Source organism: Nelumbo lutea, chromosome 2 (assembly GCF_056320005.1).
Source record: "Nelumbo lutea isolate HS-2025 chromosome 2, American lotus-T2T, whole genome shotgun sequence".
Taxonomy (NCBI): Eukaryota; Viridiplantae; Streptophyta; class Magnoliopsida; order Proteales; family Nelumbonaceae; genus Nelumbo; species Nelumbo lutea.
Window position 1 is genome coordinate 75,762,549 of NC_142685.1, and position 19,713 is coordinate 75,782,261.

General features: G+C 38.5%; 1 protein-coding gene across 8 annotated transcripts in view; it reads left to right on the forward strand.

Moving 5' to 3' along the window:
- Positions 1-19,713, forward strand: part of LOC148871559 (uncharacterized) — a 49,161-nt gene that overhangs the window by 18,759 nt on the left and 10,689 nt on the right. For 6 of the 8 annotated variants that reach the window (XM_088967435.1, XM_088967436.1, XM_088967437.1 and 3 more), the window contains 4 exons: positions 5,722-5,775; positions 5,850-5,915; positions 14,784-14,862; positions 14,975-15,078. In XM_088967435.1, the coding sequence (XP_088823561.1) occupies positions 5,722-5,775; positions 5,850-5,915; positions 14,784-14,862; positions 14,975-15,052 (277 nt within the window). In that variant the 3' untranslated portion in view covers positions 15,053-15,078. The other 2 variants (XM_088967438.1, XM_088967440.1) reach the window with 2 other exon arrangements.

The window sequence follows — 19,713 nt, forward strand, 5'->3', positions numbered from 1 at the left end:
CATTGGCGTCATTATTTAATTTCCCAAGAATTTGTTTTGTATTCAGATCATGAGGCATTCGGATATCTCAAATCTCAGAAGCATCTTAGTAGTCAACTTCAGAAATGGGCTGAGAATATAGCTTTGTGATTAAGCATACAGCTGGTGCCGAGAACCAAGTAGTCAATGCATTGAGCCGAGTGGTGTATATACTTCATTCTATGTCTGTACAGGTTGTGGGGTTGAATCAGTTGAAGCAAGACTATGCTAGTTGCAAGGATTTCAGCATCATTTATGGTTCTTTACAGGCTGGACGATATGAATATCCTAGCTTTTCTATTCACGATGGTTATTTATTCAAGGGAACTTGTGTGTGTGTTCCTAACACTTCACTACGTGATTATGTTATTTGGGAGTGTTACATAGGTGGAATTGTTGGGTATTTTAGTTGAGACAAGACCATTGCTATGGTAGAAGATCACTTTTATTGGCCTAGCCTTAGGGCTGATGTTGATCGTGTGATCAAATTATGCAGAATTTGTCAATTGGCAAAAGGGAGAAAGAAAAATACAGGGTTGTACACCCCTTTACCAATTCCACATGAGCCTTGTCAAGACCTTTAACCTCTTTATGGATTTTGTCCTAGGTCTGTCCAAGACAGTAAGGGGTCATGATTCAATTTATGTTGTGGTATGTAGGTTCTAAAAGATGGTCCACTTTATTTCTTGCAGCAGGACATCAGATGCCTTAAATGTGGCAAACCTATTCTTTAGGGAAATTGTTCACTTACATGGTGTTCCTGTTACTATTGTTTCTGGTTGCGATGCTAAGTTCATGAGTTACTTTTGGAAGACACTTTAGAAACTCCTCAGTACAAAACTGAAGTTCTTATCTTTCCATCCTCGGACCAATGGTCAAACTAAAGTAGTTAATACGAGTCTCAGTGATTTGCTATGTTGCTTAGTTGGTGACCATAATTCCAGGTGGGATCTCATCCTATCTATGGCCGAATTTGCTTAAAACAGTTTAGTTAACAGGTCAAATGGAAGAAGTCCCTTTGACATAGTTACTGGAATTCAGCCTATGAGGCTTATTGATTTAATGTCATTGCCACAAGACGTTAGGACCAAGGTTCAAAATATCAATACGCCCGATACGCTGGTAGGGGCATATCGGGCGAATCGATACCCTTTTTTTTACTTTTTTTTTTATTTTTTTTCGAAATTGGTTCAGGGGGCTGGTTTAGGTCTCTTCCACCCCCCTGAACCGGTGGAGGCGAATTGGAGGGGTCCCGGAACGATACGTATCGGCCGATATGGGCTGATACTTTGAACCTTGGTTAGGACTAGCATAGAGGCTGAAGGCTTTGCTCACCATATGAGAGAAATCCATGATGAAGTTCGACGCAAGATTGCTCTTAGCAATGATGCATACAAAGCCAAAGCTGATTTACTTAGGTGCCTAGATGATTTTCAGGAGGGTGATATGGTTATGGTGCGTGTACATCCTGAGCACTTTCCTAAGGGTTATAAGAAGCCTCACTCCAAGAGTGCAGGTCCCTACAAGATCACTAAGAAAATCAGTTCTCTTGCTTATGTCCTAAAGCTGCCAAGCGGCATGGGAATGAGCCCAATCTTCAATGTTGAAGACCTAAGTGCATATTGTGGCCATAGTGATTGTCCCATAGTTCCATTGCCTAAGATGCCATTGGTTCCATCTACTAATGTGCCTGAAGACATCCTTGATGAGAAGTTGATTTCTACAGAAAGTGGAGGTTATCAAGAGTTTCTTGTAAAGAGGAAGAATCTACCTCTTGTAGCATGTTCATGGATTATAGCTGAAGACTTGTATGATCTTAATCCAGAACTTTGTGAGCAATATCATGCCTTTAACCCACCAGGGTCGAGTTCTTTCAAGCCGGGGAGAGATGATGGGGATCGGTCCAGGCATTATAAGACCTATTCTTGTAAAAAGAAGGCCAACAAACAGGTTCTGATTTGGCATGGGGAAGACTCTTGGGACTTGGAGTGGTCTGGTCAGGGGTATATTCGTCATTTTGACCAGTCCCATGTTGGCTTGGGCTATACCATCTTGTTCCACTAGCTTAGTATTACTTTTCTTTCAAATTTCAGTTTATTTGCATTAGTAGGTAGAAAGTTATTATGTTTCTTGATGCACAAGACATGGAGTGGTGTTTTTGAAGCTATTGAAGATTTCCTTAGAACTCTCTTGCAAGTTTTCTGTATGGAGTGATTCTAGGACCCCTTGGAGTGATTCCTTGGGATTTCTCTCTCTCTCTCTCTCTCTCTTTCTCCCTCTCTCTTTCTGTCTTGTGATAGTTTGTTCCAGCCCTACTGCATCACACCTCATGCATGTTCTCCAGCTCAATCCACAACCCCTCCCTTTCACTATCCAGTTTGGTCCATATACAATAGACACTAACGCTCTTCCCCCCCCCCCCCCCCCCCCCAATTAACTCTCTCCAACACCATTGATAAAGAAAAGCTTCCCTTCAAAGTTCCCACCTTCGTCACCACCCCTGTTTCCCAAATTAACAACAAGCTTCCTGAAAGATACTCAGATTCCAAAGCCATCCAATCCCCTTATTTGAACCTCGTATCTCCCACACCAGCTGCTCATTCATCCCTTCTAATTTTGCTTGTTGCAGCAACAGCACCTCTGCTCTGTCGCACCTAACCAAATTCCTAACTGCTTCTCTTTTTCTCCTATCCCCTAAACCTCTTATTTTCCAATAACAGACTCATTGTCACCCTATTACCAGGGGAGCCCCAGAATATTCCTTTATCTATTTTCTTTTTTTCCTTCTTTTTTCTTCCTTTTTTTTCCCAATATATCTTCTGCCACTACTATCTGCCTTTCTTCTCTTCATCCTTCTTTCTGAACTGGGCAATTTTGTTCCCTCTTTCTTCCACTTCTCTTAAAATTCTCCTCGCAAACTCCTTACCCCCAATGAAATAAATTCCCAAAGTTTTTACTAACCTGGACTTCCGTTTCCACCACCTTATCTAGATCAACCTTCCTTTCTACCTTGAATGTCTTGTACTCTTGTCCACTTACACCTCCTCAGAGTCACTTTTTTCCCCCTCAATGTCCCCTTCCTCTCCTTCTATCTATACTACCAAGAATTTTTCCACTGCAATTTTGACTTACCTGAGTCTCTTCCTCTATTTTTCTCACTTGTAAAAATAGGTGTCTGCAGAACCTCTAAAGCTTCAATACCTTTGCTGGCTTCTTGATTAACTAGGGCTCACCTTCCTCTGTCAATTGGTTTTCTTCCCCCTCTTCACTTATCTTTGCATCTGCCTCATTGATGAGTCCCTCTATCGTTTCAATAGAAATGATGGATTCCACATCTCTTCCTAGTTCCTCCTTCCCTTTATTTGGTCCTTGTTTTGCCTTCCCTCGGATCCACAAACAGCCTTCTTTCCTTCAGCTCCAAGTCTATCTGGTCTAGTACCCATTGTGCTTCCATTTTGTCCCTTGTACTTGTATCTTGTTATGCACCAGATGAATCCATCCTTGTCTTTTGTAGTCTCTTGCTAACTCCTGACCATTGAAACCTCCTTTTGATTTTTTTCTTGTGTCTTCTCCCTCATATCGTTGTTTGCCAGTCTTCTGCCGACTCTTCTCCTCCTTTCCTTGAACTCCTTTCCTTTGGCCTTCTGTCTTCCAATCCTTCTAGGTTCCTGGGTTCCTTGCTCCTTTCTTTTGTTGAGACCCACCCCTAAAGTTTGATTGACTGGGCCCCATCCCCCCACGTGATGCTCTTAAATCTCATCTTTTACTTTTTCCTCCCTATTATTTTCTAAATTTACACCACCCCTCACCTGATTCCGCCTCTTTGTCTTCCCAAACTCTATTGTTCACCTTCTTCTCCTCTCTCCTTCATGCCTTCTCCCCACTTTGGATCCTCCTCCAACCATTTTCCTTGATGAATTCTTCCTCCTTCAACTTGTAATCTATTTCCTGTCACTGTCCTGTAACTCTTCTATCTCTACCGACTACCCTAGGTCTTCATCAAATCCAAAATCACAATTAGTGTGTACTGACAGTCAGGTGTTCCCCTTCAATAACCAACCTTAATTCATATACTTATCCTGCAAAAAAGAGATCCAGATTGTATGGAACCAAACAAACCTCTTCAACTTCCTCCAGTATTCTTACAAATTGCAGTTTTTTCCAATGTCTATTTCTAAAGTCATAATGTGTGAGTTTCCCAAATGCCTCTCCAACAGCCCTGAATGTCTGGACACACCAAGAGTGCAACGGTATTGCCTAGATGTGAATCCAGATAAAGTACCGTTCAGGTGAGTTCCTTACCTGTCCAACCAGTGGTGTTCATGGTCCCAATGTTACTTCTGGGTAATGATACTTCGCTTTTGCTTCTTCCCTCAAAATCTTGTCCCTAATTTCACTACTCTTGAACATGAAGATGAACAAACCTGCATTGAGTTTCCTTGCTGCCTAAAAACCCCTCCCCTTCATTCATTCTCCACCCAGCATTCCACATCTCTTTCATTTGGATGTGTCAAAAAATCTTTTGACTAAACTTGCCTGTAATACATACCTCTAACTGATTCTTTAGTTTTCCAACATCCTTTACCACCACTCCTGAAACTGCTTGGGCCATCCTATAATGCCTCTTGGGATAAGTTTATCAACCTCTTTGTCTCTAAGTTCAAACCCAAGGAAGAATCAAATCTGGATTTTTTCTGATTTTTTTCAGACGAAAACCTCAAAAAATATGAACCCTCCCACAAATGAACATGAAATCACCACTAAAAAACATCTAAGCTCAAACCCATTTACAAACTAGGGTTTTCAACAATAGGATGATGCTCCAAGTGTATAGTCTACTAATGTCAACAATTGGCAGTGATGACATTAGTAGTCAACCATGGTTAATGTAGTTAAACCTTCTTTCGCAGGTTCATTTGGTGGTTTCTCTAGAGCTGATTGTGCCTACCCTGCTCTGGACATGATTGAGCCTTAAAAAAGAGGGGATGAGCTTTTAGTTGTTGAAGTGGTTGTGGGGAAGTTAGGTATTGATTTGGGTTGTAGGAGGAAGAACCAGAAGATGTGCGAGTCGGTGGCTTCAACGTCTGATTCGAAGAAGACAAGATTGTCGAACAAAACTTACAGAACCGAAAAATCAGTCATCTTGAACCCTTAGTTTAGGGAACTTCCACTTGTCATATTGAGATGAAAATCTACAAAATTTTTTTAATGAATAAAATCTACAAATTTTAAGTACTATAAATGTGCTCTCATGCTGTCAAATTTCAGCTAAATTGACCAGGATTTAACTGGACAAACAGCCATTCTTTCTTTTCAATGATGCATTCTGCAGCTTTTATAATTCCACCCTTCAATTTTTTTCCTTTCCTTTCAGACATACTCAGAGCCTTCTTTTAACCACTTGCATAATTGGACAGGTTTAGTTGGGTTGTGTGGGTCAATATGAAGTGGTCTAAGAAAGGAAAAAAATCTATGATTATCCTACTCCTACATATTTCTTTTCCTTGGTATTTGGTCATTGCAATTTATTGGTCATATATAAGCAAGGTTTTTGATTTTCACGAAACAAAATAATATTATATGCATCAGCAACTTCCAAGCAGTTTCCACCTAAAAATTTCCTAACCATTATTGGAAGTTTCTTTGCATGCTTATAAATATCAAGGAATTCTCATCACTATAATGCTTTTGTTCTGTTTCTAGGCTCTTTGTTTTGCCATCTAGTGGAAAGATGGGTTATGTTGCAGCTGTTGAAAGGTAATTATTGCATTTTCTTGGGAGGCTGAAGCATCTAAAATATTTCCCTCATTTATTTATTTTTTGAACTGCAGATTTCTCAAAATAATGGCAATGGTGTGGGCAGGGAGCCAAGTTACTAAGGTTGTCAGAGCTGGCGGGTGCGTCATAATCCTTTTTTTTCGCATGCCTGGTTTAGTATTAATAAGTAGTAAAGGTTATAAATCTTCCTACTTTTCTAATTTTAAAACTTCCCAAAATTGCTTCTTACTAGAAACTTATAGTCGTATATATATATGCAGGTGCGTCATAATCCTTTTTTTTCGCATGCCTAGTTTAGTATTAATAAGTAGTAAAGGTTATAAATCTTCCTACTTTTCTAATTTTAAAACTTCCCAAAATTGCTTCTTACTAGAACCTTATAGTTGTATATATATATATATAGTCAATTACTTGCAACAAAGTACATTATTTCAACAAAGAATATATATACACACACACACACACACACACACACACACTAAAATGCAATGTTCCAAGCTGGCACTTTCCTGCTCTATGGTTTACTATTCGATTACTTGCAACAAAGTACATTACATTATATATATACACACACACACTAAAATGCAATGTGCCAAGCTGGCACTTTCCTGCTCTATGGTTTATTCTAAAAGCCACTTATCTCTTTTCTGGTTTCTTCTTAAAGGTATCTATCTTTTTTCCGTTTTTTCTGAATTCTCTAATTTTAAAATTTACTAAAATAACTCAAGTGACCAATCACCTTTAAGAATTTTAACACTCTTCATTAAAACACCATTAACTATCTCTCTCTCTCCCCTCTTTCCCATTAACTCTTTTAATAATCTCCCATTAATTACGCCATTAACTCCTTCAATAACTCATGCCCCTAATTCTCTCTCATCTCCATTACTTCATTAAATTGCATAAAATTCATTAACTTTATCTATATATCATTTCAATTTAACTATATATAAGTACTCAAACTTTAACTATTAGTAAAGATTAATTATATTGAAATTGAGATATTCAAGGATATATTATTGCACTAAATAATCTATTCCTTTTAAAATTATAATTCATTTGAAAATAATAAAAATAAATTATTAAGTTACTTAAAGAAAATAAAAATAATTATTAATTATTGTTAATAATAAAAATATCTTTATTAATATAATAAAAAAAAATTAAATTAATAAAAGGAATAAAATAAATTAAAAATGAAGATCAAATAAAAATTAATATAAAACTAATACAAAATTATCTAACAATTATTAGTTTTATAATTAAATTTTATTAATTTAAAACCAACTATTTTAAATTCCTTATGAAATTTAATTGAATATCTCAATTATTTAAATTTAATTAAATTTAAGTAAATTTATAATTGAATTCATTTAAGTTCCTATCGAAAAAAGTATATTATCTAACAATTATTGAATTTATTAAATTTATTAATTATCAGTAACTTTAATGTCTTTGTTATCGAAGAGTCAAGGGAAAGGAGGTATTTGCACTTTTTTCCCAAAACTATAGGGGAGGCCTTTGCTAGGGTCAAAACATAAAGGTGAATTATAGAATTGTTACAAGATGTTTCTTTTTATAATTTTACCTAAAAATAATACAAAAATAATAATAAACCAATAAAAATAATAAAAAATCTTTTCCAAAAAATTAATAAAAATCAGCATTAAGATACAAATAACCCCAAAAAATAATACTTAAATTGAACTTAGATGGACACCATTTAATTGAAAATGTCATAAAATTCCATCTATGTAGATATAGTTGACTACTTGCAATAAAGTACATTATTTCAACAATAACCAACAAAAATTAATAAAAATTTGCATTAAGATACCAAAAAAAAATACAAATTTATCTAGAGAATAGGAAAATAATACTTGAATTGAACTGAGATGGACTGATCTTCAATTTTGTTTATAAATAAAGCCTGTGCGTTGCACGGGTCCTGGCTAGTTAAAATTAATAAGAAAAGGTGACTCAACCAAAGCTATTGGTTGTTATAATGCCGTTGCAAGCACTTTGTTCTTTGAAATCGATTGCTAAGGCTTAATGGTTGACTCTCACGCACATCTAATCCTTTTCTCTGGTAGTCAACTATGAGATTCTAGTAATCTGGCTACTTAGTGCTACCAGGTCGGCCGTATGACAACTATCTTTCTAGTAATCAACTACTAAGGACAGTCTTACCTGGATTGCTTTAGTAGTCACTCCTTAGGTTCTGAAACATGATTTTTCTTTTTTTGTTCAATCACTTAAATGTGATTGGCCACAGTTTGTTCAATTTTAGAACTAGAAAAATTCACACGCACACGCACACACACACACACCAGCTTGTGGGGCAGAGAGCTTCTAATAAAACTGCCACATAAGCAAACTACTTAACAAACATAAGATGACTAAACTACCCCTATTCGACTCACTTTAACACTCCCCCTCAAGCTGGTGAATATATGACATATAATCCCGGCTTGTTACATAGATAGTTCACTTTCCCTGAGCTTAGAGCTTTTGTAAACAAATCTGCCCACTGATCATTCGAGCCCACATGTTTTGTATTTATCTCCAGCAAGAACCTTCTCCCTCACAAAGTGGCAATCAACCTCTATGTGCTTTGTTCTCTCATGAAAGATAGGGTTGGATGAGATATGGATTGCAACTTGATTGTCACAATACAAGCTCATAGGTTTATCCATGTGAAACCCAATTTCTTGTAGGAGATTCCTCAACCACACTAATTCACAAGTAGTGTGAGCCATGGCCCTATACTCGGCTTCAGCACTGCTTCTGGCCACAACCGTCTGCTTTTTACTCTTCCATGTCACAAGATTTCCTCCAAGAAATGTGCAATAGCCTGTAGTAGATCTTCTGTCATTCATTGAGCCTTCTTAGTTTGCATTTGTATACCCAACTACTTCAAGTTTTCCTCCTGGTTTATACAATAGCCCATGGCCTGGAGCTCCTTTCAGATACCTTACAATTCTAAGAACTGCATCCCAGTGAGGCATACGAGGATTCTGCATGAATTGGCTCACCGCACTGACTGCAAAGGAGATGTCGGGTCTCATGATAGTCAGATAGTTCAGCTTTCCCACTAGTCGTCTATACCTTCCAAGATCTTCAAATATTTCTCCTGTATCACTGTTCAACTTGACATTTGGTTCCATAGGGGTCTCAACCGGTTTTGCACCTAACAATCCTGTTTCTTCCAGTAGATCAAGAACATATTTCCTTTGGCACATATTTACACCTTGTTTTGACCTGACAACTTCTATTCCCAAGAAATACTTTAATGTTCCAAGGTCTTCTGTTTGAAAATGATTTTGCAGAAATACCTTTAGTTTGCCAATCCCCAATTTATCACTGCCAGTAATGACAATCTCATCCACATAGACCACTAATAAGATCTTCCCAACTTCTGAGTCATAACTGAACACTGAGTGATCAACTTGACATTGCTTCATTCCAAAACTCTTCACCACTTCGCTGAATTTCCCGAACCAAACACGTGGTGATTGCTTCAACCCATAAATTGCCTTCTTCAGTCTGCACACCTTACCATCCTCCCCCTGAGCAACAAACCCAGGTGGTTGCTCCATATATACCTCCACCAGATCACCATGGAGGAAGGCATTTTTTATGTCAAGCTGAAACAGAGGCCAATCATACATAACTGCCAGGGAAATTAGTACACGAACAGAACCAATCTTAGCCACCGGAGAGAATGTCTCCATGTAGTCCACTCCATACAACTGTGAGTAACCTTTAGCAACAAGTCTGGCCTTTAGACGCTCCACACTACCATCTGGCAAGTATTTCACAGTATACACCCATTTATAGCCCACAACATGCTTACCAGGTGGGAGAGTAGTAAGTTCCCACGTTTGAGTATGTTGAAGAGCAGAAAGTTCCTCCTCCATTGCTCGCCGCCATCCAGGTGAACTGAGAGCTTCTTGAACATTATTAGGTATGGAAATAGATGACAAAAGCGAAACAAACTAGCGATGTGAAGTAGAAAGACGAGATAATGAAACAAAATTGGAAATGGGATGGAGGGTAGAATCGCGTTTACCTTTCCGTAAGGCAATGGGTAGGTCAGGGTCTGAAGGTTGAGCAATAGGAGCCATGAGAGGATCCGTAGATGAGGTAGAAGCTGGAGGAGGGGCCGGTGTCGTTCAACGTGTGTACACTTGTCGGATCGGTGGTTGTTCAGTGGTGATCTGCACTGAATGAGGTGATGAGTCAACTCCAACAACAACATCTGGAACTGGATCACTGACAGGAAGAGGAAGAGGAAGAGGAAGTAAGGGTGGAGATGAAGGTGCTTCAGGACTTGAGAAGAAGGGTTCAAACTCAAAAAATGTGACATCAGGGCAGACATAGCACTTTTAGGTAATGGGATTATACCACTTGTACCCTTTTTGAGTCCGAGAGTAGCCAAGGAAGACACATTTAATTGAGCGTGCATCTAGCTTGCCTATTTCAGGACTCAAATTGTGGACAAAGTACACACAACCGAAGACACGAGGAGTTAATGGAAATGGAGATAAAGTGGAAAACAAGATAGAGAAGGGGGACCGACCATGAAGAATGAAAGAGGGCATCCGATTAACGAGGAAACATGCAGTGAGTACAACATCATTCCAAAACCGTTTAGGAACATTCATGTGGTGAAGAATAGATCGAGCAGTTTCAAGAAGCTGGCGGTTCTTCCGTTCAGCTACCCCATTTTGTTGAGGGGTGAATGCACATGAGGTTTGATGAATAATGCCATGCTGTTCTAAATACTGTTGAAATGAAGTAAGAAAGTATTCACGACCATTATCTGAACGGAGAACTTTGATTGGAACACCAAATTGTGTGCGTATTTCAGCATGGAATTTTTGAAAAATAGAAAATAATTCACTTCTTTCTTTCATTAAGTAAATCCATATCATTCTTGAACAATCATCAATAAAGGAGACAAAATACTTGTACCCACCCGAAACATTTGAATGAACCAAAGAAAAAGGACTCAACATACGACTCTCAATTCTTGGATTGAAGGACACACAATGATGTTTCCCAAACTGACATGACTCGCATTGCAAAACTGACAAATGACTCAATGACGGAACCAATATCTTGAGAGCCTTGAGAGATGGATGTTCCAGTCGGCAATGCCATTGTAGAGGAGTAAGTGAAGTCTGAAGAGCAATTGAAGATCCACCACCGTCAAGATAATACAATCCACCAGTTTCATGCCCCCCACCAATCTTCTTCCTCGTCTTGAGATCCTGAAAAACACAAGTGGAAGGAAAGAAGGTAACAGAACAGTTAAGAGCTTTGGTTATTTTACTAACAAACATAAGATTGAATGGAAACTTAGGTACATATAAAACAGATGATAAGGGCACAAAAGCCATGTCAACATTACCAACACCATAGATGGGAGATGAGGACCCATTGGCAAGTGTAACAGTTTGTGATGTGGAGGTTTCAGAAAGAGAAGAGAACACACCTGGAGTCCCGGTCATATGATCTGAGGCTCCAGAGTCAATAATGTAGGGAGAGGTTTTAGATGACATGCAAGCAATACCTGAGTGGGCAAGTGTGGCAGTGGTATGTTGTGAAGTAGTTTGAAGGAACCGTTCATACTCATCACGCGGTACACTCACCATCTCCCTCCCAGAAGTAGAAGTAGATGTAGATGTGGGAGGAGTTCGGTCTGCCTGTTTACTGTCACTGATGTCAACCTCACCTACTATAGCATGATTAGCCCATTTAGAGGGAGGGCCATGTAGGTTATAAAAGAAATTCACTGTGTCCTTCCCTGCCACAATGAGTACACTTCTTTGCAGAGTTATTCTTCCCTCTACCACGGCCTCCCCCTGAGTCACGACCACCCCGACCAATCATGGAACTGCCATGGTCTCCTCGGGAGGCATGTCCTCCCCCTCTTATACTGTGTCCACCTCCTCTAGCTGTCACAAGTGCTGATCTATCAGACGTGTGGGATTCTTTGTCTGTCCCAAAGAAATTCTACGACTAATATTTGGGCTTTAACTGGTTCATACTCTGATTTTAGCCCCACCAAGAATCTTGTAACATCTAGTTGTTCCCTTTGCTGTTGCTGAACTTTAATATCTGGAGTGAGGGGATGATAGACATTGAGTTCATTCCTTATATTCTTCATGTAGGCATAACACTCTTCTAGTGTTTTGTTTCCTTATTGCAAATCAAAGTACTCCTGATAAAGTTGATATACTCTTGTTGTATTATTTTGTCCAGAATACAACTTCTTAGCATGTTCCCATATATCCTTAGCCGTATCAAGAAACATGAAGTTGGCACTAATTTTGGGTTCCATATTGTTCCATAGCCAAGTCATGATTTGAGCATCTTTTTGTTCCCAATCATCAAACCCTGGGGAGTCGGCCGATGGTTTCTCATCTTTTATGTGCTTCACTTTCCTCTTTGCCTTGAGGAAAACTTCCACTGTTTTAGCCCATGGAACATAGTTGTCCCCATTCAGTTTAATTGAGGTCATCTGTACACCTAGGTAGTTAGGGGAAACCACTACACTAGGTTTCTGATCATTAAACCCATCTCCTATTGCTGCCATTGTACTCTTTCACAGTTGCCTCAAACCTGAATTCTCAGCAACAAGTTGACTGCTGTAATTCAAAATTTGATGATCCAGCACCTATAGCAACCCCTAAACACAACAGTGGGTACACACGCCTTGTTCTTATTCACACTACTGCTGATTTCACAACACCACGGACCACATAAGCATCAATTTAACACTCACTAATCACATGTAAGCCCTCATACAACCACTCAATAAGGCAACACAAGCACCACAACATAGTCAAGCCTGTTACACCCAGTTCAGACTAGTTTAACATTTTTAAGAGGGCACTACACAACCACAAAAACTTAGCTATGTCACAGCATTACACCTTACACCACTCGGCCACTTACAGCCACCCTAACACCACTCAACAACTTACAACAGCCCCTACACCATTCGGCTACTGTACACACAGCCCGTTCTAGGGCAACAATGAACCTAGTTCTCTAGGTTCTGATCAGTACTAACAACTTCTTGAAGGGTTTCTACCAAGAAATACCAGCAACACAAGAAGAAGAGATAACCGACCTTCCTTTGAGAGTCTCAACCAACCATTCATTGCTGAAGTCACTTTTCTTGATGAAGAAGATTATGCGCAGCAGAGAGAGACGAGCTGTGATGTTTTAGACCTAGGACGAACCAGTTCTCTCCATTGACTGATCAGAAACGAAGGAAGAAGAGTCACAAACACTGCTGAGGTGCTTTACCAACTGAAGTGGGTCAGGAACATGGCTCTGATACCATGTTTCGAATGCTGCTACAGTAACCCGAACCAGGAAGAGAAGAAAGAAGAAGAGGAAGAAGAAGAGAAGAAGAAGAAAGAAAATAAGGGTCTGTCGAAATCTGATGGACTTCCCATACAGTCAACCCCCTTAATTTTTATTAGATTCTAATGACCTTTACAAAAACTAAACTACCCTTAAGTGTGGGGCAGAGAGCTTCTAATAAAACTGCCACATAAGCAAACTACTTAACAAACATAAGATGACTAAACTACCCCTAATCGGCTCACTTTAACATATATGATAATCCTTTAATGTTGTACTGTGATACCAGGCTACAATTAACATAACTCACAATCCAGTTCAACATGATAGAACAAAACATATTGAGGTAGACCCGACATTTTATAAGAGAATGAGTGGGTTCTAGAGAAGTTTGTCTTCCTTTTAGTGCCTCAGAGCAACAGTTAGCAGATGTTTTGACCAAGGGTGTCCGTAAGGAAAAGTTACAGCACTATGTAAGCAAGCTGTGCATGATTGATATCCATGCTCAGCTTGAGGGGGAGTGTAGAGATGATGGCAGAATGAGCCATAAGACATTATTATTTTATTTATTTTTGTCCATGTATTTCTTAGTTAGTGGGCCTGTTTTATTTCTTTTATTACTGTTTTTAGTGCTGGCTGCTAGACCTGTTCATGGGCCGGGCTTCGGGCTGAGCCCCATTCAAATTTTGGCAAAAGCCAAGCCCGTGCCCGGTCTATGAACAGGTCTACTTGCCGCCCTATTAAGGGTATACATATAATTGTGCCTCTTCCTCCCCTTTTCTTCCATCTTCTTTCTCCATTGTTTCTCACTCTTCCATCTTCTTCTTTCCTTCTATTTTCTATTTTATTTCAGATTATTTTAGGTGGGATCTACGTCTGCCTATAATCCAATTCAACATAGAATGAAGCATATTGAAGTTGACAAACACTAAAAGAGAGTAATTTTTAGTGAAGTGTACCTTCCATTCATTGCTTTTTTATTAGTAGATATACTCAAAAGGAGTCCCTAAATCTAGGTTGTGGCATTATGTAATGCAAACTGGGCAGAATTAATATCTATGCTCAGTTGGAGGGGGAATGTTATGAAGTTCTTTCTATGTTTATTTCTTTGTTTATTTGTTTATACTGATGTGTCATACTAGTGTTTTTCTTTTTTATGTCTCACTTGTACACTCATTAGTATTTGGTAGGGGTATTTTTGTCATTGTGTATAATAAAGAATGGGGCTGCACACATACATCGCTAAGAGGATTCTCTTCTCATTCTTTCTTCTGTCTTGGTACTGGTATTCATCAACCATTTACAGGTTCTATTTAGATTAAAAACTCTAATCTGATCAAGTTTTCCAAGTATTCTGCATTCCAAAAATCAATCTGTATTGGAAATGACAAGTAGGACCTGTTTACAGGCCAGGCTTCAGGCTTGGATTTACACAATTCTGGGCTTGGGCTTCAGGTTAGGCCCATTCATATTTTGGCAAAAGCTGAGCCCACCCTGTCCGTGAACAAGTCTAATGATAAGTTTACATGTCTTGTTTGCAATTGATGGTGTATGTCTATATAATGCCTTCTGTCCACTTATTTTAAGACATGCTTCTTGTGCAGGGCCCTTGCTCTTGCTCCTTTTGTCGATAAAGGATTGTCATGGTTCACCGTAACATTCAAGTTTGAATCTCAAGGAAAGGTAATCTGAATCCCAAATCTCCCCATTTATATATAAAAGAAATACCTACATTTGTCTTATCAACCGTAGGTTTAAAACTACCTTACTTTTCTCCTTTCTGTTTCCACTCCAGGCATTTATGGCAATCGTGAGTCTCTGTTTTATGCTGGCTCTTCTACTTTTCTTTGTGGTTACACTGCTTTGGGCATGATTCTTTTGCCTTTTTAGTGGTTTCTTGTAAGTCTTCTTGGCAGCTTATTTTCTCTCAACGCCAAACTTATAGGCAATATTGACATAGATAAAGTTTTAGTTTTGCAGTGAAGTAATTTTCCCTTCCAGTTTAATTTTAGTTCAGTTTGCTTCCAGTTCACATTTGGCTCTTCGATGATTCGATCATTTCCATTTTGGCACCAAGTTGAAGGCCCTCCTTTACAACATGGCTTTCTGTTTTTTGAGCATTCTTTTAAACTCTTTTGTTACTTTATTCTGGGAGTAGGTTCTCTATGATTTTTTTTTTTTGGCGGGCGGGGGGTTTGCCAAGAGAAAGTTTGTGGCTGTCTAGAGGATATTGGTGAGGTTTTGAAAGTTTCAAAGGAAGTAGACAGTATTTCTATTGAAGTGATGAAGTCAGAAGTCAGGTTAAAACTAGGGCTTAGTAGGCTGAAAGAGTTTATGGTTAGTATTCTTATTGGAGTTTGAGTGTTTAGTTGTTATCGTAATAAATGGTTTGAGATATGGAGTTTTAAGAATTTCATCTTTTTGTGTTTGTAGTTAATTAAATAATATTTAAATCTATTAATTCAAAACAGTATTTTAGGAACTTCATGAAAAAGTTACTTTGCCAAATTTAAGCTTACAGATGTTTTGGACGATTCAAGGGCTTAGGGCGATTGATCTAGGAGCCAAGGATAAGGGCTGTGACACATGTAGCCTAGCCTTTAATAAGGTTCAATTTGAATGTGAACACTGTAGAAAGTTTCTGCACTTAAGCTAGAGTTTAACAGGTATCGCTAGTTTCAGCTGAGCAGAAAGCTCTTGATTTCCTAGATGATATCGGTGGGGGTTTTGAAAGTTTCAATGGAAGAAGTTAGTCTTTCTATTGAAGTGATGAAGTCAAGGTCAGGTCAAAACTAGGGCTTTACTAGGCTGAATGAGTTGACGGTTAGTATTCTTATAGGAGTTTGAGGGTTTAGTTTTTATCATAACAAATAGTTTGAAATATGGAGTTTTATGAATTTCATCTTTTTGTATCTTCATAGAGTACACGTATTTTGATCAGTTATTTGAAGTTTCAAGAGCTTAGGGCAATTGATCAAGGAGCCAAAGATAAGGGTTCTGACACCTATAGCCTAGCTTTAAATAAGGTTCAATTGGACAGGTATGAGAGTTTCTGCACTTGTGGAAGCTAGAGTTTCACCTGATTAATTGAACTAATTATTTAGGGTTCTTTGTGGGAATCCTTCTTGAGCAAGGGGATTGTCTCTTATGAAGAGCATATCAAATTAGGTAGATAGAATTTTAAGAAAATTCAAATCTGTCGTATTGTTCTCTAAATATGGGTCAGTGCTTGGTTAATGGTAAAATCTCGGGCTGGAAAGCGTGAGAACACAGGTAAAAGTCTGAAAGTGGCCAAAAATGCATGAGGTTATGACTCTATCTAGTTTATCCCTCCCAAGACCCCAGATCAAGGTTCAAAATATTGGTACAGGCCAATGTGCCGGTAGGGGCATATTGGCCTGTGTCGAGGCTCACTTCTCCATCTTTTTCTAGTATTTTTTTATTTTTTCAATCTGGTTCAGAGGGGTCGGTTTAACCCGTCTACCCCTTGAACCATGGTCTGACCCAAAACACCTACTGTAGGGGCATATCGAGAAGCCCCCGATTTGATACGTATCAGTCGATACGGCTAGATACGTATTGTAACTTTGAACCCTGCCGTAGATAACTTGGACCAACATTGGGTAAGGGTAAAATGTCAACACAAGAAGTATGTGCACATACAATCCTGTGAGTGTCCTGTTTGTGTACAAATAAAATAATTAAAAAGTAAAACGACAAAGCCACAAAGGTTAGTTTTGTGTCCAGTCCACCCCTCCTAGGATCCCAGATAGTTGCGACTAACATTGGGTAATGGCCTTATGTTATTGCTTATGGTAAGTTACTCTCATAAACCTTATAGTGATTCTAGGTTCCCCATTGAATAATATCTTCTTTCTAATTTTACTAGAAGCCACTATGACTGTCAATAATTTACAATTCTTCGTCAAAAGAGTTCATTCAACAACTCTAAAGAATTGAAACTGATTTTTCTTTTACATACTAAGAATCAAAACTGATAAAAGGTATGCTTTCTTTAGTTTATATCAAAGTTTTGAATTTCTTCATTTTAGTCATTTTCATCCTTTTGTACCCAAATAGTCTCTACTTGCTTTTATATTTGGGTTCCCACATAGTTCTTAATCATCCTTCATCCTACAAATTATAATTCAACACCTTAGTTTTGGGAATTTTGGCTATTTCTTTCATGAGAGCAAGGTTCAAAATATCGATACAGGTTGATACGTCGATAGGGGCATATCGGCCTGTATTAAGGATTGCTTCTCCATTTTTTATTTTAGTTTTTTTCTCAATCTGGTTCAGAGGGGTCGGTTTAAGGTCCCGTCTACCCCCTGAACCATGGTCTGACCCGAAACACCCACTGTAGGGGCATATCGGGAAGCCCCCGATATGATACATATCAGCCGATACGGTCCAATACATATCAAAACTTTGAACCTTGCATGAGAGGATTTTTGTCCTTTTGTAGAAAAGCTACTTAGAAGGCTTTAAAATTAAATCACCCTATGGAATCCATCATTCTAAACATTTTTATGATGTTTAATTAAAATTTTATTTCTAGACCTAGTTTATTTATTCTCATTTTCCACATCATATAGAGAATCTATAATTCTTAGAAGGCTAGAACCTTCTATATCCCTTTTTGTGTTTGGGTCCTTGAATCTTTCCTAAAACCTATTCTAACTAATCAATATCTTCCTATTTTTACACTAAGGTCATTGCCATCTTAGATTATTTGGTATTAGAGTTATTTGGTTCTACATCATTTGGTGTTGGAGTTGTTGGTCTCACATCACAGAATTAGTGTGTGATTTAGTTAAGTGGAGATCACTAATTGCAGATTTAGTCAAGTTTCTTGTGAAGGAAAGAGGGGGAAGATGAAGATTTCAACAATAGAGAAGAAAGGAGAAGAAGAAGAGAGTAGGAAGTCAACCAGGATTGTGAAATCTACCCTAGTCACCCCCTCTCATTATATTTATAGTTAACTTAAAAAGATGAGATATTACAAGGATGCCCTTAGTAGGGCGCCTACTAAAAGCTGAATAGTCACAACTTAAAAAAACATAAACTAATGGGCCTAAAGCCCAACAACTTCTTAACTAAATAAAAACAAATCGGACCAACTCAACACTCCCCCTCAAGTTGGGAGTAAATGTCACACATTCCCAACTTGCGTAGATCATGCTCCAGCTTGTTCTTTGTAACACCTTTTGTTAGAACATCAGCAAACTGCATATCAGTAATTTCTCCAAAAGTTACCCTTTCTCTGATAAAATGTTTATCCACTTCAATGTGCTTAGTTCGGTCATGCTGGATTGGGTTATGGGCAATGTTAATTGCTGCTTGGTTATCATAGTATAGCATCATAGGTTCTTCTGCCTGTACACCAATTTCTTCTAACAGGGAACGGATCCAGAGTTCTGAAACTCCATGTGCCATTGCCCTGTATTTGGCTTCAGCACTTGATCTTGCCACCACTCTTTGTTTCTTACTCTTCTATGAGACAAGGTTATCCCCAACTAGGGTGCACACTCCTGAAGTTGATCTCCTGTCATCAAGGCATCTTGCCCAATCTGCATGTGTATAAGCCTCTAGTTTTAACTGTCCATGATCAGTAAACAATATGCCTCTGCTTGGGTGTCCCTTCAGATAAGCAAGAATCCTGTCAACTGCCTCCCAATGTTGGACTCGTGGAGCATGCATGTATTGATTTACTACACTTACTGCATAGGAGATGTCTGGTCTTGTCATACAGAAGTATAGCAGTCAACCCACAAGTCTCTGATATCTCCCTATGTCCTTTACTGGTTCACGTTCTAATGCATTGGTTTTATGGTTCTGATCAATAGGGGTACTGATTACTTTTGTTCCAAGTTTCCTTGTTTCTTGAAGAAGATTCAAGACATACTTCCTTTGTGAGATAAAAATTCCATGTTTTGATCTTGCAACTTCAATGCCTAAGAAGTATTTTAGTTCTTCAAGATCATTAATTTCAAATTCTTTATGTAGGTTCTTTTTCAGACCATCAATCTCACTCAAATCATTCCCGGTGACAACAATATCATCCACAAACAATTAGGACTGACACCAAAGATCCCCTTCGCTTCACAAACAAGTTGTGGTCGGATTGAGTCTAAGTGTAGCCAAGAGCAATCAAGGCCTGTCTAAATCTGTCAAACCATGCTCTGGGAGATTGTTTCAAGCCATAAAGTGATTTCTTAAGCCTGCATACATTTTCCTTTTCAGTATCATTGTAAAAACCAACAGGAAGATCGATATACAGTTCTTCTTGCAAATCCCCATTTAGGAAAGCATTCTTCACATTAAGTTGAAACAAAGGGCCAAGAGTATGAGGCAGCGAGAGAAAGAAGTATCCGAATGGAGGTCATCTTTGCAATTGGCGCAAATGTCTCTAAGTAATCAATGCCATAGGTTTGTGTGTACCCTTTTGCAACAAGTCTTGCCTTGTACCTTTCTATACTTCCACCTGCCTTATATTTTACTATGTAAATCCATTTACATCCAATTGTCTCA